The 22,064-nt window shown below is 41.3% G+C and overlaps 1 protein-coding gene across 1 annotated transcript in view; it reads right to left on the bottom strand.

Annotated features, from left to right (window-relative positions):
• LOC102795972 (heparan sulfate glucosamine 3-O-sulfotransferase 3A1-like) overlaps window positions 1-21,861 on the bottom strand; it is a 37,731-nt gene extending 15,870 nt beyond the window's left edge. The window contains exon 1 of the mRNA XM_006791246.3: window positions 21,000-21,861. Coding sequence (XP_006791309.2) covers window positions 21,000-21,571 — 572 coding nt within the window. The 5' untranslated portion in view covers window positions 21,572-21,861. The remainder of the gene's footprint in view (window positions 1-20,999) is intronic.
• Window positions 21,862-22,064: the final 203 nt, after the last annotated feature.

Raw genomic sequence — 22,064 nt, 5'->3', positions numbered from 1 at the left:
TCGCGACACGGGTTAAAAACAAGTTAAAGTAGGAGGCTCCTGAGGTTCCACCAAGACTTTTGGGGGAGTTGCCATAACAGCAACCCTTTCCTTTTTCAAAAGTGAGTACCGAATGGCAGTCAGGCTACCTCAGGCAAGCACATGGAGGGCTGTGCAGCCCCTACAAAGAAATGCCACCCCATGCCATTACTGACTCACTGCCAAACAGGTCATGCTGGAGGACGTTGCAGGCAGCAGAACGTTCTCCATGGCGTCTCCAGACTGTCACGTCTGTCACATGTGCTCAGTGTGAACCTGCTTTCATCTGTGAAGAGCAGAGGGTGCCAGTGGCGAAGTTGCCAGTCTCTGTGTTCTCTGGCAAATGCCAAACGTCCTGCACGGTGTTGGGCCGTAAGCACAACTCCCACCTGTGGACCTCGGGCCCTCATGCCATCCCTCTGGCAGTGCTCCTCCGGTTCCTCCTTGCACAAAGGCGGAGGTAGCGGTCATGCTACAGGGTTGTTGCCCTTCTACGGCCTCCTCCACATCTCCTGATGTACTGGCCTGTCTTCTGGTAGTGCCTCCATCCTCTGGACACAACGTTGAGAGACACAGCAAACCTTCTTGCCACAGCTTGCATTGATGTGCCATCCTGGATGAGCTGCACTACCTGAGCCACTTGTGTTGGTTGTACTTCATCTCATACTAGAGTGAAATCGCCACCAGCACTCAAAAGTGACCAAAACATCAGTCAGAAAGCATAGATCCTGAGAAGTGGTCTGTGGTCACCACCTGCAGAAACACTCCTTTATTGGGGATGTCTTGCTTGCCTGTTGTCTATTCCATTTGCACAACAGCATGTGAAATTGATTGTCAATCAGTGTTGCTTCTTAGGTGGACATTTTTATTTCACAAAAGTTTGACTTGAAGTTACATTGTGTTGTTTAAGTGTTCCCTTTATTTTTATGAGCAGTGTATATCAGTCCACCTACTGGGTGGCCCCCCTAACCACTGAGGAACTTAAAAGCTTATTTGGCCTACACTAGAAAATGCTTCTTCTGCACTTATACTGTGTTTTCATTGTTAATACTATTTTTTATATGTGTACTGTATGTCTTTTCTCATAATAATTATCATAACTTTTGTCAGTGTGTTTTGTAACCCTTACCTAACACTTTTTCTAACATAAATATCTAGGGACAGTTGGGGCTTGATAAACTGGAGCTTATTTCAAACTCTGGCAGTTAAACAATTAAAACTTCTGAGCTACTTTTAATCCTTTTAAGTTTTGCCACACATCTGTTTTCCATTATACTGTAATACACATGGTAGTATGTCTTGATATGGCTTATGTTTCACCAGAACAGTCCACTAGCACCCAGCGGGGATCTTGCATATGAATGATTAGTGTCATGGTTGCCTATAGAGCATTTAAGAAGGCTGTGTGGCGGTTCATCATTCAAATTTGAGGATACATCTGCCAATGTAACAATGCTTTTATCTCTCATCAGTTACCAGCTTTCTGACTCTGTGGCTCTCAGCCCAAAGTCCTTTAATATCTAAGTAAAGTAGCTCTGCACTCTTTTTCCTTGCAAAATGCATTAGTTATTCACTACCTTCAGCCACAGATGAATACACAATTAGTATATGAGGGTTTGATTTAAAAAATAGGCATGCACCTCATCATGGAAGAATATGTGAGTTAGAAAACTATAGAGGGATAAAATTAGGTTTTAGTTGCACAGACAAGACTTGAACTTTAGGGGAAAAAAGAGATTTAATCAAGGGGCAAGAGAAAGGGAAGACATGAGGAAGAGCTGGGTGTGGCGAGGACTGTGGTTAAGTGTGCATGTGTGTGGTTGGTTCTGCATTAGACAGTTTGCTCACTTTAACCACTCAAGATGAAAAGCTTGTGAAGATGTCTCATGCATCCTGAAAACTCTTAAGAGAGTCTGCTTTAATCTTTAACAGCATTTTCATCTCATACCCACTGCACAGGTAAGCACATCGATGCACAGACGATAATACAGTGGGATAACTGAACTCCACATCATACTGTACCACATCCACAATTAAAGTAAGAACTTGACAGGTTGAAAACCCAAGTCTGAGTCTTGTTGGCATACTTCTGAGAACTCTGACTGTAAACCGCCTGGGATTTTCTAAAATAGAACAACTTCTGAAAAGGAGTCATTGTTCTGTTCAAATGCAAGCATATAGAGAAGCCAAAATTAGTCAGGTAGAATCTCAGCCAACAGAGCTGGAGTAGACAGGCTGGCAGATTGTTTCGCTGTGAACTCAGAACATCATTGTATTTTTCTCTCAGACATTTAGGACTACCTCACAGCAGAGAGCCGGTGTTGGTTTCAGATGCCATCGTACAGAACCACATTCGTTTTCTTACACTGCTTTGTCTCAGGACCTATACGCAGGAGGGGGCAAAAGGCAGTAAAACATAATTTCCATATGAAATTTGATAGTGTGAACATAATGAAACCCAAATATTTGAGTTCAATTTAAAAAGCTCTGGAAGCACATGGAAACTAAGCTTACCTAAATTAACAAAAAAAGTTACAAGATAGCAAAACAGATCTGGACAAAAGCAATACTTCCAAAACGTGCGAGCTCAAGTTTCTGTTTAGACTGAGTAAAAAGGGAACGGCACACAGACGGTGTGAGATATTGTAGAGGGGAGTGCAGAAAAGGCTTGGGGTAAGAGTCAAGTGTCAGGCGGACAGCAGTATCGGGGGGTGTAAAAGTGATTACACTGTCTCTGTGCTCTCTTCCTCCCTGTCTCCTCTTCCTATTTCATTTTCTCCCTCCTCCCCCCCTTCTTCCTGCCTCCATCCCTCTACTCCCAGGCTTAGAATACAAAGCGCCTGGCACATCACATTGCTCTCCTCATCGCTGTGCCAAACCACAAGGAGAGCACACCAGCACAGCTTGCACCCTCTGCGTTGCACTGCCACCACAGAAGAAGCAGAGAGGGGCAGGGATTAGCATATATGAATGCTCTCCCTTATCACTTCTTTTGACATGTACATGCTCACACAATCTTTTCGTTTTTTCCCCCCTTAATTTTAGTGCCAGAGCGACACAGACAGCGGCAGATGAAGGTTATGTTCCCTTCCTCACATCTAGGAGCTTTAAATATTTTATATATTTTTTTATCCTTCCCCTTAAACATCCAGGAGAATAAATAATGAGCTTGGTAATAGCAAGTTACCAAAATGATTTATGTTCATCTGGTGTGAGAATGAATGCAGTTCAGGAAGGCAGGCAGGGAGGAGCCAGTGTTAAAGCCATGGTCGAATGCGTGATTTCCATTTTACGTCCCTTGCATTATCCATTAAATAAATAGCCTGGAGAAAATGGAACTTCGCGCCGCTCGTTTCTGTTGAGGCAGCAGTGCCGTGCATAACGAACAGGTGATGCTGAGATGCGCGAGGCCGGTATGCTATCAGCAACAGTTGCACACGCTGATGGTGATTGTAAGCGGTGCCAGTGAGGTGGGGCGGGATGGAGAACAGGTTGTCGCTGAAAGAAAAGGTGAAAAATGACCCATTGTGGAATGTCACAGGAGCTAAAACGACACAGAATGGCTAAAGTGGAGCCAGTGGTTGCCTGAGGCTGGGCTGTGACCCAGAATTCCACAGACCCCCAGTGAGAAACCGAGAGGCTCCATTGTGGCTGAGTTAAACTGACTGTATAACATGAAAACACCTCCTCTTTTTTTTTTCCCCAGTCTGCCGAGAGGTAACTCCATCTGGGAAGCTGAGTTGAGGGTACAAGATAATATGAAATGTAACAGAGAACTGAGGAGACGCCGACAACGTGCTAATGTTTTAGCCTGTCAGCTCTCTGTGAGCAAAGACGGATGGTTTTAGAAATAGAATGTAATTACAGGGCAGAACCTCGTTGTCGGGGTTAGAACAATGTCTATACTGTAGTAGAGGTTTCTTTTTTCTCACTGCTAACAAGGCCTATCGGTTGAAAGTGATTTTGAGTAAAGAGACAAAAGTGACACAAAGCAACCTGAATGATGTACCTTTTTTAAAATCAAGTAAGACCCACAAAATCCAAGAAATCTATATTTAATTTTTTCCCTGTTTTATTTCCCTATTTCAATAAAGTCTTTTACTTATGCATTTTTCATACCAGAAAGTAAAAGGTGAATATTTTATCGCCAAGAGGCCTAATGAGAAGGTTTGTTCTGATCCCCTCCATATTTAATATAGGTGTGCAGACAAACCAATGAGAACTGCGGGTGCAGGATAATGTGATCCCTCAGTGAAGCAAATTGTTTTCCCAGAGCAGTTACAAACAAAGTCTATGCAACAATGCGAAGGAATACAAATGCAAAACAGTTACTTTTACTAGCTATTGTGTCGTGAAACTTTGAACTCTCCTGACACCACTGACAAGCAGAAATGGGGAGTTGGGGGGACATAATTCAAATTTGCTTTTATATATAGACAGGGGGACAAATTTGGAGAAAAGTAAGCAAAATTATAGGACACTCCTGGAGTACTCAAAGCGCTCTATACAACACGTCGCATTCAGCCATACACACCCATTCACACAAGGACTGTTATCTATGCTTTCAGTGCTTTCTAACTGTCATTCATACTCCGATGGATGCACTGGAGAGCAAGTCGGGGTTAGTATCTTGCCTAAGGATATTTGACATGCAAACTGGGGAGCCAGGAACTGAACCACCAAACTTCCAATCAGCAGCTGACCTGCTCTATCTCCTAAGCTACAGCCACTCCAGGAAGCAGGTCTTTCATTGACAAATATTTAGGGTTGGCACACTTCAGTGACTGCATTCGCACAAGGTTACACTCCGCATTGCGTTTTGACACATGTTTTGAAATTCATGACAACAAGATACCAAGGGTACTTTACAAAGCAATGTCACACTTGGTATTTCTTTCTGAGAATGATCCTGCTAGCCAATTGTAGCTAAAAATGCTAATGTGGTGAATTGGTCTGTGAACTAGTTCATTAAAATGACCTATTACTTCAGTAGTCACTTGAATATTAGGTTAACTGAATTAATAATGATGATGACGATGATGATATTATCATTATTATTATTATTATTATTAAATAATAAAAATGTCTGAAGTCTAGATTATATTATCTAGCATCAGGGATATTGCCCTGCTAAGAGACTCCCCATACAGTTTAAGTTGTTTGGTTATTTCAACATAGGTCAAATCTTTAAGTAAATAAGTGCAATTGTAGTGGCAGGGATGAAGAGTGAACCCAGAATATAGTGCTTGACGAATTTATTAGATTAGACCACCTGTCATAAAAACACAATATTTTATAAAACATTTGAAACTTGTTAAAGACTAAAAGCAATGTCGGCAAAAATGAATTCATGTTTTTATAGCTACGACTGAATTAAATTCAAAATCCTGCTCTTCACATACAAGGTCTTGAATAATCAGGCCCCAATTTATCTTAATGACCTTATAGTACCATATCACCTCATTAGAGCACTTCACTCTCACACAGAAAGCTTACTTGTTGTTCCTAGAGTTTTTAAAAGTAGAATGGGAGGGAGAGCCTTCAGTTTTCAGGCCCCTCTTCTATGGAACCAGCTTCCAGTTTGGATTCAGGAAACTGACACTCTCTACTTTTAAGATTAGGCTTAAAACTTTCCTTCTCGATAAAGCATATAGTTAGGGCTGGATCAGGTGACCCTGAATCCTCCCTTAGTTATGCTGCAATAGGCATAGGCTGCTGGGGGACTCCCATGATGCATTGAGTATTTCTTCTTCAGTCACCTTTCTCACTCACTATGTGTTAATAGACCTCTCTGCATTTAATCACTACTTGTTGTTAATCTCTGGTTCTCTTCCACAGTATGTCTTTTGTCCTGTCTTCCTTCTCTCACCCCAACCGGTTGAGGAAGATGGCCGCCCCTCCCTGAGCAGAGTTCTCCTTAAAGTTTCTGCCTATTAAAAGGGAGTTTTTCCTTCCCACTGTCACCAAACTGCTTGCTCATAGGGGGTCATATGATTGTTGGGTTTTTTTCTCTGTATGCATTATTGCAGGGTCTATCTTATAATATAAAGTGCCTTCAGATGATTGTTGTGATTTGGTGCTGTATAAATGAAATTGAACTGACCTTGAAGTGACACACTGGACTTCTCTGAGAAGTCAGAAATGAATCAATCAAAACAATTGAATTCTTTTAATACACATCTGTAAGTAACTGTAATTTGGCATCATCATTTAAAAAATAATAATGTGCTTTACTGTTGTTTTTTTTCCGTTTTTAATTCTGTTTTAGCATTAAAAAGAAAATGATTTGCCAATTATCAATACTTTTAAATTAGGGCAGTTGTGACATAAACCTTGCATTGGGTAGTGGTCTAATACATTTGTTGAGCACTGCATATCTCCTCTGTTTAAATACTTGAGTCTTGAAGCTGACCTGGAAGCCCGAGGCTCATACACTTGAGCAGCTATAGATTAACAGTTAACTCCATGAGGGATGTTGCAATGCCCATGTAGGCAATTACCGGCATGTTGCCATGGAGATGCTAAATGAGGTGTTTAAGGGGGCGGAGACACAGGCTTGATGATTCATGTTATCAATCGGGTTATTTTTCAATATTTCACATTGATGTAATCGTCCTAAAAACACATTAACATTGAGGGAGTATGCCGCAGAGAGATAATGGCTGGATATTTGCACTGTTATTGAGTCAAACTCTTCCAGCCTTGAATGACTGATGTGCCTCACATGCAGATAGAGGCTGCGCCACGAATAAATATAGCCTGTCCGCAGCGCAATAAGAAAATAAATAAATTGGGTGTAAGACAATAACGAGGAGGGGCTGGGCGTGTACGATCTTTCAAGAGTCCACATTCACATACAAAAAGAAGCAAACCAAAACTAAATGCACATTAACGCAATTCATATTCATGACAGTTGAAATGGGCGTTATTATGAACCCCTTTCAATCACATTTGCATTTACATTACAGGCCTGTAGTTCAGTTGTGTACCCATAGAATAAATTGTGGCATAAATAAAATGTGGTGCAAACAACAGGACTTCAATAAAAGACTTAATGACAGTGAATGCTTCCTTTAAAAAAAAACCTGTGTAACTGTATCTAAACACTGCATCAAATCCACTATAAGATTATTGACAGCTAGCATTAAACTACTATTTTACAGTGGACCTGCTATAAATTACAACAGGAGTTCTTTGCAGTAATTTTTTTTTTTTTTTTTACATTTAATACTGTCAGTTGTTTAGTTGCAATTATGCTGTTATTTTAGTGTTCTTCCTGTAATCACCACAAACACATTTGGCTATATTTCTTGCCACGTACCACAAAATCATTTTCTTGTCTTTCTTAAACTAAACTTTTAAATCAGCTTAGTAGCAATTCCATTATTCTCTGCATTGCACCGAGGCAGGAATGCTGCTATTGTTATAGTTTAACAACTGAATAACACTGGCAGATGAAATTAATTGGTATAAAAGTCACAGACATGGTGGCGCAACCCTTGCTAAACATAAATTCAAGTTTTCAGGAACACAAAGGCTTAAACCACATCACACATTCAATACAACTTAACCATCACAGCATCTTTAAAGTAACGATTTAAAACAAAAAAGAAATTAGCATTTCCATGAGACTTCATGCTCGGCAGAAATATAGCAGTTTTCGATTGTAGCTCGCAGTATTTAACCATATTTGTTAAAGTGTAAATTTTAAGTTTATCTGCTCATGTGTGTCTTGAATGCAAACCTATTACATTTAAAGCAACCGTCTGCAAGTGCATGTTTTACACATTCACCTAGAGACTCAAAAGATCTCTTCCAAAAACCCACTTTTGCTACAATGTGCATTCAGGAGTTCATTGGGGAGAGCTAGAATCCCACATTGGCACTCGACTGCCTGAAGTAAAAGCTTTATGGGCGAGGGGGAAAACCCTTTAGCTGGATTTACGCCTTGCCAGAGCCGACCCTGTTTTAAAGCTAGTTGGATACAAGAAAGAGGAGGGGGAAAAAAACCCATACGAGCAAAAACAGGGTGGTGAAAAAGAATATTCACTGCTGCTGGGCTGAGTGGAAAATAATATGATGTAATAAATGGGATGTCAGAAACAGACCTGCCCACGACAGCCGCTGAGTCTGTGCATATATATGCGCAGTGTATGTGTGTTTAAGTCTCTCCATTAGTGCTTGTGTGACACTTGGTGGGGCTAAAAAAAAAAAAAAGCACAGGCCTATCAATGAGGCAATAGTGGGGCGAACCCTTCACAATATAGGCCTAATTACGCTGTTGTCTCAGAAGAGCCCTAAATCAATAGCTGTGGTGAATCCCGAACAAGAAAATCAATGCAGTTGCGTCTCAATGAGAAGCTTGTTGAAGATTTTGAAGCAGCCACATATGGGCTCCTTTGAGTGAACTAAATCTCAGCTGGGTGCGAAACATATGTAAAATTACAGCATGGCGACACACATTCTCACCATTTAAACATGTGGCTCCAGCAAGAGGATTTAAAGTGGCACAGCGACATTTCATCGTGAGTGCAGATTTATTTTGTTCCTCCTGTTTATTGTGATAAGGAGTTGTTATTTATAACTCAAGTACGCGGGCCGAGCCAGACGGAGTCAGTGTGAAGAAAAGCATGTGTAGGGTAACGTGGAAACCGGCAGTGCCCCTGAACTCTCATTTGTGTTAATCAAACTTCTCTAAATTGTTTGTATAATGAAATTATGACTGTCAGGGAGGCCTGGGGGACATCAATTAAGCAGATAAGCAAAATGAAAATAAATCACTTTTTATCAAATGTGCAGCCGCCTGCTTGTGTGTCCGGTAAACACGGGAAAAACAGGAAGTGATTTTGTTCTGCGATTTGAGGGTCCATAAATCCCAGTGACAAGCAGTGTTGCCTCTTTGTTTATAGAGCTCGGGGAAATAGCGGACGGACATGAAAATGCATGACTTCCTTTTCAGAAGAAAATACAAATGGAGTTATGTGTTTTTGTTTTCTTTTTGCGACAGCGGGTATTAATTTTTCCCCTGATTTACTTTATTTGTCTTGTTTTAATCAGCAAAAATTAATTGGTGAGCTTTGCATACTTTTGCTTTATTCTCATTAAGGGTCCAGCTGTCACCAACTCTGCTTTTTACATGACACGGACATTGCACTATGCATTATGGGAAATCTATGGTAAATTTCCTTAACAGCAAAGATAGTGATTGTCACACTACTAGCTCTTAAAGGTCTTATTATTATTATTATTATTATTAATGAATAATAATCTATAAACTCAAGATTATATTATCTATCCATAAGAATAAAAGAGACCTACATTTTTTTTAAAGGTTTTACTTATACATAATTAAAGTAAGGCTCACTTACTTACTTGATGCACTACTATATACTATACTTTACCACAAAGTAGAACTGTTTTCACTTGCAGTCAGTATAGGACATTGGTAAAACGTCCATGTAATGTTGGACTGTGCTGATGTGAGAGTAGCGCAGGCATTTGCTACTAGCATGTGTGCATCGTGCATGCTACATTCATGCACATTCTACCCAGGCAGCTCCCTTGCCTAAATACCCAGAGCATTTCCTGTAGTGCGAATGCCTCTGAAGTGAACCCCTGCTGCATGCTACATGTGAGAAAGCAAAGATATTGTGAACTGATCCTCTTGTGTGAACAGTTGAAAGTCTGTGCAAAAAAACATCATGTTAACTTTACATTCTGTGCTAATAATGCATAGTTTAGTCAGACCTATCGATTGCCTTTAATTTTTTATCAGTTACGTGTATATTGTAATAACACTTTAATGAATTGTAATATGTTTATTCATCCTACATTTCCAATATCTTTCCTTTTTTATTTGTGAATTTAGCACAGTAATACCACTATAAATAAAAGTCTTTACCAAGGCTTAGAACGCATTAAAATGAAGCAGTAAAGGGGTGTTTCTTTATTTGATTGGCGCAACAAAACAAAAGTTACTCAGTAATCCCAAAGTAGTGTATGTGCAGAGTGTGACGTGTAATAAGAAGAGGTGAAGAAAGTAATACAGCATAAATACAAATACACTACAGTACGTCAGCTGGGTAGGAGGAACTGTGGGATGTGTGACTGCCACTTGGGAGAGCCACAATAGGGGAGACAGTGAAGTTAATGGATGTGATCACAGGTTCCTGGTGAATAATGCAGACTTGCTAATTGGCTGGATTAATAATTGATGGTAGCCTGTTTGAGGAGCAGCAGTAAGGACTGAAGTGGATAAAGAATAGCTACCATCTTATTAGAGAAGACACTGCATGGTATATCGTGTACATCTGTCTATGTTGGTGGCTTGCTCCGCCTATTGATGATACGACTGTATGGGAGGATGTGTCTATGTGAGACGAAGATGTCAGGATAAACAATCACCCTGACAACATAATGATATAATGAGCCCCAGCCCAACCACATGTTTGACGGTTAAAATGACTTGGGCTCATGACAAGTCCCACAGGCTCTACAATGTTGTTACACCCTTAGTCCAAACTGACCGTGGTTGACCCAGCTCTAGCCAGCTGCGTAAATAAAAATGACTGCAATAACGCAGAAATGAAACATAAGCTATTGATTTAACACGGTCAGTTTTTACAAATGCTTAGCATTGTATCTGGAGCTCGGTGACCCCCTCGCTTCGAATTAAGTGACGAGAACTAATGCTCTTCAGAGGCGTACGGAACAAAAGAAATAGGTCTGGCAAAAGAATGGGACATAGGAGGGTAAGAAAAATAGATTTTACTGTTAACTTGATTTATCTTGCTGTTCGCGAGCTATCCAGTTTCCAGAGAATGCATAAAACCAGCCCATAAAGAAGTCTTGTCTTTCTGTCTTTATGGATCAACACCTTCAAAGTACTGCTCTGCTCCTACAGGAAATAATAGGGTCAATATCTCAGGGTGCATCTCAAAAGATTTCTGACAATCCAAAAACCTTTGGTGTAGAGCTCAATAGGGGGTAGTCACAAGAGAAAAGAAAAACAATACACTGATTTGATCACAAAAGAATATAAAACACTACACTTTTTGTTTATCTGATGACGAGCAGAAAGGCACAACATGAAGCCGAGGATTTGAAAATGGGGCCTTCTGCTGTGGTTTGTCTGTGTTTCAGCAGAGAAAATCAATACGGCTGTCACGCTCGTCTGTTAAGTTGTTTTTGTTAGCCAAAACAGGAAGACGCAGGTAACCTGGCTCTGTGGAAAAGTCACTTCATTAAATCTCAATACATGTATTTAATGGATATAAGACATTAGGAGGAAAAAAATGCTTTTAATTTAAATAGCCAGAACTTAAAACACTGGTGTCCTCAAGGAACTTCACAATATTACAGAAGCACCTCAACTGGCTAATTTCGATGTGGAGCAGAAGTTTAAATGTGTGATGATTAATCTCTGGATGTCTTTTACAGTGTCTTTTGTCCTGTCTTCCTCCCATCATTCCTAACAGGGCGGCAGATGGCTGCCCCTCCCTGAGCCTGGTTCTGCCGGAAGTTTCTTCCTGTTGAAAGGGAGTTGTTCTTTCCCACTGTCGCCAAGTGCTTGCTTGCTCATAGGGAGTCATTTAATTGTTGGGGTTTATTATTGTAAGTTACTTACCTTACAATATAAAGCAGCTTGAGGTGACAAATGCTGTACTTTATCTCACAACAACAGAAATAGTGATTTGCATTTCTGTATAAATAAAACTGAGTTGAATTGAAATTGAATTGACAGCTTCTCAAAAGGACATTTTCTTTATAGGTGACTGATGTAATGTAAAGCTTCTACTAGAATTTGAATCCTCATTTTCCCTGCCACGTTTTATCTCTTAATTATTGTCCACAACTAGGGCTGCCACGATTAGTCGACTAGTCACGATTACGTCGACTATTAAAATCTTCGACGACTAATTTAATAGTCGATGCGTCGTTTGAAGCTTTGTTAGATCCCAAAAGACGCAGGAATAAGTAGTAGGATTTAAGAGTGTAATAACGGACTGAAACAGGAGATGGCAGCACTGCATGTACAAGGATGCCAGCTGCCGTTAAACCCCGAAGAAGAAGAAGCTGTGTCCCAGAATTCATAGCGCAGCTCAGTTTCCAACAATGGCGGCAGCTAGTTAGTTTTAAGATTACTCTTATTATTCTTTCTGGGTCACAAAATAAACGTTTAACATATTTTCAGGCGAGAATGTAGCTGTGTGAACCTCAAATATCTGCTCAGTTTATCAAGACACCACATATTTTCAAAAGCGCTCCGACGTTTTCGGAGACGTCTGTTACCCACCAGCTCGATAGTTAGCCGGGGTTTAAGGCTCACTAGAGCCGGTGAGAACACCAGACTCCCGGCAAATCGTTTTCAAACCCACCGCCGTCTTTCGCTACTCAGGTTAAACACGATATATAAGTCACTTAGATAACTTAAAAATTATATTATTTGGCTTTTTTTTAGTATTTTATTTGTTCCTGAGTAAATCGGTTTGGCTGAGATTAAAGTTATAGTTTTTACACAGCTGAATAAACGTCAAGCAGACAACTGATTATCAGAAGTGTGAGATGCTCGAGAATATACTCCGGTGTCCTGTTTCATTTTAGATAGCAAGGAGCAGACGGCTGAGCTTATTAAACTCTACTCCATTTTTTTTAAAAAGCTCTTTTTTAAAGCAATGGGAGCAATGGGAATGTTCCTTCCTACTTCTATTAGCTAAACATGTTTCTTTGACAGCAATCTTCCTCCTGTCTAATGTACAGTCAGACCTAGTTACAGTAGCAATTACTAGTGTTCAGGTTAAGATTAATTGAATTACTGTGTGGCTTCTCTGCACTCCCCTGTGGGCACATCAATCACGGGCTCTGCGCTACACAGACCCTTTATCACCCTCTTCCATCTTTATGTAAAAAGACGCAGGTTGTGCTGTTGCACTCCATCTATCAATAAACGGGTCTTGGCTGGCAAACTCATTTTCTAACACATTCCTCTCCTTAATCAAGCTGCCAGACATCGGGCCGATAGTTAGCAAAAGCCCGTGTGCCATCTTTTCTCTAAATGAGCGGATTTAAAAACGGTATACCTGTGATTATAATGACTCTTGTTTGACTTGAGAGTTGAAACCTAGGCTCTGTATGAGGTCATAGAACATTTGGGATACATTTTATTCGATGATTTGTAAAGACAAATCCCGCTGCATTATATAATGAATGGCTCTTTTGTGACATGCAACCTTTTAAAATTGAAATACAAAAGACTTCACGTAAAGCGTTTGTTTGAACAGCTGGATTCCCCCTTGAGAAACCAGGTAGATTTCTCAAAACCGCACATGCAATGGATCTGCAGTGCTTCTGTCTGAATAAAGTAGCTCTCAAGTCAGATTATATGCCAGGCTGTCATTCTCTCTCCATTCAGCACCTCCATTATTAGCTATTTTAAAAATTGTGCAGGATTTCTGGTCCTGGTCTATAGTACTGCCAAACCCTAATCTTCTGCATGTTTTATTTCACTCATCACTACCATACACCTCTTTGTTCAACATCTAGCAGGAATATACCGAATACACTGGATACAGAAGTGCTGAAAGCCTGAAAATAACATCTGAAGTAAATGATGTGTTGGCCTCTTAACTGGCCGTGCCAAAAAAATGCCAATCCCTCATTTTAGACGGCTCAAACACCCAGACAAGCACACATGTGCGCATTAAGTATACTGACAGTGTAATTCAATGTTCTGCATGGAGGCAGAGGTTGGGCAGTCAAACTAAAGTTGTGCCGGAGGTGCCGTCTGGCATTGCCCCTGCATGTCTGCAAGGCAAACTCTGCCAAAGCGACCGACACTGGCCAAGCCCCCGGTGGAGAGGGGGAAAAGGTTGTTTGGTGCCATCCTATCACCACACAAGCAGCTGCAGATAGCACACATGGCAAGTGTGACAAAGTCCATGCCTTTAAGCACAGAGGCAGAAAGGGAAACGATTCCAAGTGAGCCAGCAAGCTTAAAATAAGACACTTGAAAAGACAAAAAGGCTTTCCTGCTAAGCGAACACAAGCAAAAGGGTGGAAAGATGAACATCCAACTTCCTTGAATGCAAGCACTATAAACACTTAGAATTTGTAGGGATTTCTTTTAATTTACATGGACTTCAAATACCAGTCTGAGATTTTTGCCAGAAAATGGCAGAAAAAACGCTACAGTTGGAACGTAAAATGGAGGACCCAGGAGGAGAGGGCTTCCTTCTTTTTATTGGTTCCCAGGCTTTCCATAGCGGTGGTTCCCCCTCTCTTTCTGTCTGTCTGTCTTGTTCTCTCTAGCGGACAATATAGAAGGCTCCCTGTCCTGTGATAAATCTGTAGCCTGTGAGATGGGAAAGAGAGATCCATCACAGAGGCGTTGGTTTACCCTGCCAATCCGCACTACTGAGGGCTGTAACACGTACATGCTCAATCCATGCATCATTTCCCAAGCCCTTCTGTGCCCAAATAACACGGTTTTGGCTGCACGTTTCTAAAATCCTAAAGCACTCTGGCAAATCCTCTGAAAATCTTAATATGCATGAATTCTGGAGGTTGTTTTGTGGTTTGTTTACCTCGCTTCTATGAAGAGAGCAGACGGTCTAGTCTAAAACCCCTTGACTCTTCAGCGCCAAATGATAGGGTTACAGTCTTTCTTTGTTCAAGGAAGGATAACTCTTAACTTCCATCAACCTTGAAGTGCCATGAAGAAGGAAAAAGAAAAAAACACAAATGTAGTACAGAAAGAAAATTGCAAACACGACTTTTTTCCCCATCCTTTCAGTCATACTGCTCAGCAGAGTGCCTGGAGGCAAAACTGCTGCGATGTTAGAAAACATTACCTGGCAGGTTTCCATGGAGTTGAAGGAAAATAAACATCACTGACATTCATGGGCATTGCTCTTAAAGCATTAAACCGGCAAAGGGCTTCAGGTATATTAGCTGAAAATAGAACAGCGGCCTTCAGAGTTAAAACAAAATGCTTTGAAAAGGTCAACCATCTCAACTGTACAATACAGCGATAAAAGTGATTACAGCGCTTCACAGGTTTACAGTGCAACGTATATTAGTACAGTCAAGCACGATAAAAAAAAAAACAGCACAAGTATTCCTTTTGAAATCTGAATCCCAGAATAATTGTCTAATGTACGGTTGAATACCTCGTAAAAAGGCCAACAGCTGCTAAGCTGAATAGGCCTGAGATACAACAGGGTCAAACAGGTTGCCGACTTGTGTACACATAAACCCAAATGTGAATAAACAACAGAATCCTAGAAACAATGTAATCTGACTCCAGTGTTACATTACCATCTGTTGGCTTTATGAACTCTGAGGGTGGCACATTCTGAGGCTGACCTTCCTGGCTGCGATCAATCACCCTCCCTTTCCGCACATGCTCATTAAAGCTCCAAGAGGTCTGTGACACCTGAAATATTTAAAACAAAGAAACGTCCAAGCTTCCTTCATCTTTGCTAGCTTTCAAGAAGACGGCAAACGCAACTTATTTTAGGTGCGTCAGGTGAATACATCAGGTGCGAGTGCCTAGTGGAGATCCAGGTGGTGTCTGCTGAGCACCCTGCACCTGCTGCCTGTCCTCACCCACCCATTGGAGGGCAGATTCCCAGGATGCCACAGGGCAGCTGCTGACAGGCACTACTTTGGATATTTCCCTTGCTTCTATCTACCTCCCCTTCACGGGGCCCCATAGGGTCAGCTGCTAAGGCCAAGCAAAGATGTTAGAGGGGGTGGCGGAGGTCAAGAAGTTGGCGAGAGGGGGATGAGGGGGGGACTGTCAATGTGCGCTGCATGCCTTCGGGAGGAGGTGACCGTCCCAGTTTTACAATTATACCACACGATAATCACTTTCACAATCCAAAGGCAGCTCAGAGCTCATACTCAGGTCTCTGGTGATCATGTTACGTCCACTATGTGGGAGTGTGTGCCCTCCACAACCTCAGCCATGACCCCTCCACCTCTGTGCGTCCCCTCCACTCCACCTGCCTCTGGCAAACCTGCCTTTATGTTGCAAATGTACTTCTGCTCTAGGAAAAACAAACCCTTAAAACACGCTTTTCTGAAGATTTATGCTGAAATTACAATCATTCAGTCCTTAAAATATAATATAAAATAATATAAAATAAAATATTTAAATTTAAACTCACAAGGTAAACCAACTGTAAAGCAGTTTTATGTATAATTTTTCTATGTTGGGCAGGAAAAAAACATTCCCTACCAAACTAAGTTCCACTCTTACGTCTAATTATGACGAAAAATATCTAACCACATCAGAAAATCAGTCATTTCCACAGCCCTTTAACAAGGTAACTTATAACTGCTTAGTATTTTCCAATGTGGCGTCAAAACAAGATAAATCAAACAGGAATTCCATTTGAGGAAATGACTGAAATCTGTTTTTAAAATCTTCACAGTGCCTCGGAGAATAGATACAACAAATTGCTCCTTTCAAAGCATCTATAAAGAGACCATATTGATATATTTTTAAATGTCGCACACAGAGACTAATAAGGCCAGACAAACGGTCTAGGACGTTTCAAATACGATCATATTGCAAAATTCCAGATAGGCAAGTGAAGTAGAATCGGTATACACAGAGGTGCAAAGCTAGTGGGTGGCATGAACCGAATTATTTTCAAGTGAGCAGATCTATTTACGACTCGGAGGAACATGTCATTCCTGACCGGGATACACTTAAAAGTATTTAAAGTTGCACATAAATATAAATGTATACACGCTCTCACACGTTCGATTTTTCCTTATCTTCCAGCTGATCCAGCCGCAAAACAAAATGTTTGCAAGTTTTATGTTTTTTTTTTTTTATCCAATTTCCATTTTTTATACTTGCTAAATTGTATGAATTTGTGACAGGCTAAAGATGCTGACAGTTCGTTTTTCATTATTAACAGCTAACCTCTCCCTTTTTGAGCCGTGTCATTCTTTCCACTACTTCCCCCAAGCTGCTTCACTCTCAGAGGGAAAGGGGGAATATCAGGCAGCAGCAAACAGGACTGTAGTTTAAACTCTGCCACACAACTCACTGAAACCCATTGTAAACACACTGGAAAGAACAAAGTTGGAAGTTGGCCTCATTTCAATTCCTGGGAATTTACCAGCTTTTCACCATCAGACTTCACTTTTTAAATTTTATTTTAACAAACGGAGTTTCAAGACGAGTAACCTAACATTGAAAATTTCAATCAATTTAAAAAAACTAATGAAGTCCATTGCATTCAGGGGATTAAAATGTAGAAAGGACGCATGTTATCACGACACACATTTACATCTGGACCTTTAAGTGTATTCAAAACAGAACGAGAATATTTTACTTGTTCCGTGTTCAGTCTCTACTGTGACCGCCGTACGGCAAAGAAACACATATCAGGCTACAAAACACGGCTCGTTTCTAACAGAAGTCCCCGCTGGGTCACTGCTTTTATGATTAAAACCTGTTTTATAGCCATTACAGAACTTCCTTTCAAATATGGCCAGTTTTATGAACGGGGAAACCCCTTAATTTAATGTGTTTCTTTTTAGCTTTGCTTTTTTTTAAAAATCCGAGCATAATGTTTTCATTTGCTTTCTCGTGGCTTTAAGTATTACACGTATGAGAAAAATCATAGACGGAGACTTTAAAAATTTGCTGATACATAAGCTGCCAGTTTTTGGCCCTGTGTGTCCGTGTTAGTGCTTTAAAGACGAAATCCTGCATTTCTCCACTGAATACCGTTGTATTCTGTATTCTTTGTAATATGAATATATGTGCGGCAGAGCTGGCGGCACATTGCCCTTGTGTTTACCCGTGCCCTTGTGGTCACACATGTTTGTAGGAAGGGTAATTAACCCATTAAGGGATCAGGTGAAGCCTAATCCAACCGGTCTGTGGACATCAAACAAAAAACTGCAATGGCAGGGTCTAGACAGGTGAAAGCTTGGGTGTTCAGTAACCTAAGTAGGGCAAAAACATAATAGTGACTACTCTGTAGCGCGGACCTCTGCTTTACTTCAGAGTACTTGTGCTTGACCTCCTTGTTCACTCTGAGTGTCCATTTCCACAACAAAAGCCTAATAGGTTGTGTGTGGTTATTCAGAGTAATGTGTAGTGAAATGTAACACTGACTGGCTGTGCAATTGGGCTGGGTGTTAGTTTCCTGTACAACAAAAGACCCAAATCTACCACGAGGACACAGCTGAGACATCTGAAATGCTCCTGTGGACGAGCGGTGCATGAAAAACCAGATATTTTACTTATTAAAAAAGCTAAAGAAAATATGGTTTTGCTTTAAATCTATCATTAAAATCTATTCCATTTCATTTAACTGAGGTAAGGTCAACAAGTTGGATATGCTAGCTGGGAACACCCAAAAACACCCAACCAGAATCTAAACAACTGCAGATGGTGAGTCATAATTTTGCAAAAATACTCAGTTTTTTGGAAATGCGGTGAAGTTACAAGTTTAACCCCCCCATGTTTCATGCTCGTACAGCTGTGGTGTCAATACTAAAACTTTTGTCTTTCCTTGTAGACAGATTTTTGCATCATATCTTTTGGTGCGGAACCAACTTTTTAGGGCAGTTGAAGGAAATTCCAATAAAAAGCCAGACAAGTATAATTCTGGGAAAGCTGGAAAAGGATGCTGGAGATGTTGCCATGTCACATTAAGAGCTTAGAGGTGTTAAAATACGTTCCACGCATTCCCCTAGGAGACAGAGACGAGGGATTCACACTGAAGACACATGGCGTCCTTGACAATAAACAAAGTCTTCTAAAATGGAAGCCCCAGTGTTTTAAGTATTCACTGTTGCTAATGAAAAGAATCACATAATTCAAGAAATTGGACACAGTGATTAGTCACACAAATCTAGTCCTGTTTTCTACAAACACCAACAGTTTTTGGGTGGGGGGTTTGTCCACCAAGCAGTGTAGTCCTGGCACAAAGATTTCAGCCTATCGCATGTCAGACATGTTTTAAACATTCCCACAGCGTTGAAATCTTATAACCATTAGTAAAATGACAGTAGCTCCGAGGCAGAGAGGCTGCACCGATTTTCAAGAGCGGATGGCAGACTTTAGCAATCAAATCGATTCCCCTGTTTCAACAAGTGCTTCTGAAGTGCACAAAAACACCTTCAGATGACCTCGGGCCAGCAACTTCAAATGGATTCAGCTCAATCAAACGCTTCCAAAAACCCACAAAACAGGAAGATTCTCAGACTGTAGAGGAGAGCTGACAAGATGAACTCCCGTAGAGTGGGCCATGCTGTTGTAACAGTTATTTATGCCTCTTTCATTTCAAGGGTCTTTCTGTTTTAAATGGGCAGCATTAAGGCGAACCGGCACTAAGGTCTGTCCTTGGAGGCACGGTCCAAATTCCAGAGAATCTTGGCAACTCCTCGGGATAGATGGGACCCTTATGGATATAAAACCTCACAATGGATGAATAGGTAAACAGAAGGGTGTGAAAGAGTGATGGCAAAAAGAGAATGTTCACTCTCAGAGAGGCACAAAGAGGGAGGTGTGTGAGTGGGAGATGGGAGAAAGCCAGAGTGTTTGGGGGAGGAAGGGTGGGAGGGTGAAAAGGAGAAGGGTCTGGAGGGAGTTGTTGGTGAGAGTTAAAGTTTTGTCTCCAGGCTTTTAGAGGGTGCTGCGTGTAGTGCTAACTCAATCAAAAGGTGAATTATACCTCCTGAGACACTCAGGTAACCTTTCATTATGGCCCTAATCCTTCTTAATAACAGAGCCGCAATGTCGGCAATGCCCCATTACACAGAGAACCACTGAGAGGAAGAGCCATTATTCCCCACAGGCCTGTGGAAATGTGAACACAAAACACTCACTCACACACACTCGCACTGACAGATGAAATCAATCACAAATTTGACTTGAGTGAGAAAAACGCATCGCACTCCATCACTGGGAAATTGAGACATTGAAGGAGGGTAGTGTGTTTATGCGGGATCTGTGTTTAGACTTCCACTTTTGCCAGACAAGATTTAAAGTGATCAGAATTAACACTCAAGTAATGCTGCGTGTCGAGAAAAAGAAAGAAAACGTCGGCAAGGCAAGGAAGTTGTGGGTTTTTATTTGTTTATTTTTTGTCTTTGTTTTTTTTAACATTCAAAGTTATTTGTTTTTTATTACACACACGGACAAACTTTGTGCTGATGCCACAAAAACGCAGTGAAAAACCTTCACTGCTGTAATTTTTCTTCAGTAAATAGTTTTTGTTTCAGCTTTTGTTGATGAGGAGTTTTTCACTTTCTCTGGATTTTTATAAAACCACATGAGACTGACAATCTTGGATAAAGCCTCATGTCTGAGTTTTGTTTTTTAAATCCCCTTAATAAATAATTAACTTATGAAATCTCAGTTTAAGGTCTTCGCTGAACTTACCACATACATTAAAGTATTCACTACTAAATTATTAAAGGTGAAAGAAATTGATTTTAAGCGCTAAGAGAAAATTACTCCTCAACACTCTGATTTTTTTTTAAATACTTTGATTTACCCTTGTCTTATTTCCCAGCCTCCACTATGGCTCGAACCAAAGCAACTTAAAAGGCAGTCAACCCCAAAATGTGAAACAAAATGAGCAGCCCGATAACATCTAATGAAAACAGGCCTAATGTAGCTTTCATAAATCAACAGACTGTCCTCAGTGCTTATTCCAGCTGCAATTAGGCTACCTCTATAAAAGCTGAGATGTTAAATAAAGATTTCTGGGTTATGAGGAACAGCCTTTATCAGTGATGTGGTTGTGGGGGGAAATAAAATGCTGGAAAAACACAATCTATCATCGTGGCAATTTAATGACCGAAAACATTGCACAGATTTCAATGAGACTGATAATAAAGTTGGAGAATGTTCAGGCGTAATATTAACTGAAGTGTTTAAATTGTGTGTGAGTGTGTGTTTTCGCTCTCTCTTTATAAAAAAAATTACTTTATTAAATATTCACCTGTACCACTCCAGCCCGTTGTGGTAGTTTCGGTCGAAGAAGTGCGGCTCGGCTCCCACGGCTCTGATGTCAGGATGAACCCGAAGAAACTCAAGCAGAGCCCGGGTCCCTCCTTTCTTTACCCCGATGATGAGAGCCTGAGGTAGCTTCTTGCTCCCCTCCCCGAGCGGACTGACTTTACCTGCGAACCTGGGCGACACTCTCCTGGAAACTACTAAATCCGGAGGTGGCAGCACGAGAGCCTCTTCGGGCAGCTCCGAATCCTCCGTCGCGCGCTCATCCGCGAGGACCTGTGAGGTGCGCGCGGCGGTCCCGTAGCGGTTCAACTCCGATCCGCCAGTCCATTCATATACCAGTCTCTTGGTCCTCAGCGAACTCAGGTCCTCGAAAAGACCAGCAGTCCGACTAGAGGAGCCTCCGGGCGGTGAGTTGCCGGTGGTGGTGGTGGTGCAGCTTTCGGTGAGGAGGTGCAGGAGGAAAAAAGAGGCGAGGAGGGAGCACAGCATGACCACCGCTTTCCTGAAGATGCCTCGGGACGGGGGGTCCAGTTTAGTGATGCGGCTAAAAGCCATACCGGTCCCTTGGTGGTCGGTGCAGGAGCCACAGCCATGCTAGGCGCACATCACCGAGTCTTCTTGCCATGAAGGAACTGAAGGAAGTGTCTACATCCACATTAAGCTGTGGATAACACTTCAATCTCCTCCAAAAGTGCCAAATGATGGATGCCTGCTGTGAACAGGTGTTAAGAACTTGCCCCAATAACTGTGCCACAGTATCCCCTGAAAGGTGAGCGAACAGCGACTCATACACACAGGTAATAAAGTCTGTGCTATCCTTGCTCTGTAAAGGATGCTACCACATCTCTCCCTGACATACCAGCAGCACGTGTACAGAGTTGTAAACTTGTCTCGCACGTCAAGTTTCTTGACAGGCACCTCTCTGGCCAATAATATCAAGAGAGAAGCAGATAGGAGCCAATGATATTCCAGGTGGGGGCGGGGACACTGTTGCACAGCCACTCTGCGAAATTAGATGGCATCTGCATGTGCAAATTAAAGTTAAAAT

This window comes from Neolamprologus brichardi, chromosome 8 (genome assembly GCF_056152115.1).
Source record: "Neolamprologus brichardi isolate AB-2024 chromosome 8, ASM5615211v1, whole genome shotgun sequence".
NCBI lineage: Eukaryota > Metazoa > Chordata > Actinopteri > Cichliformes > Cichlidae > Neolamprologus > Neolamprologus brichardi.
The sequence above is the reverse complement of the archived record's forward strand: the minus strand, read 5'-3'. Positions and strand labels throughout refer to the sequence as shown.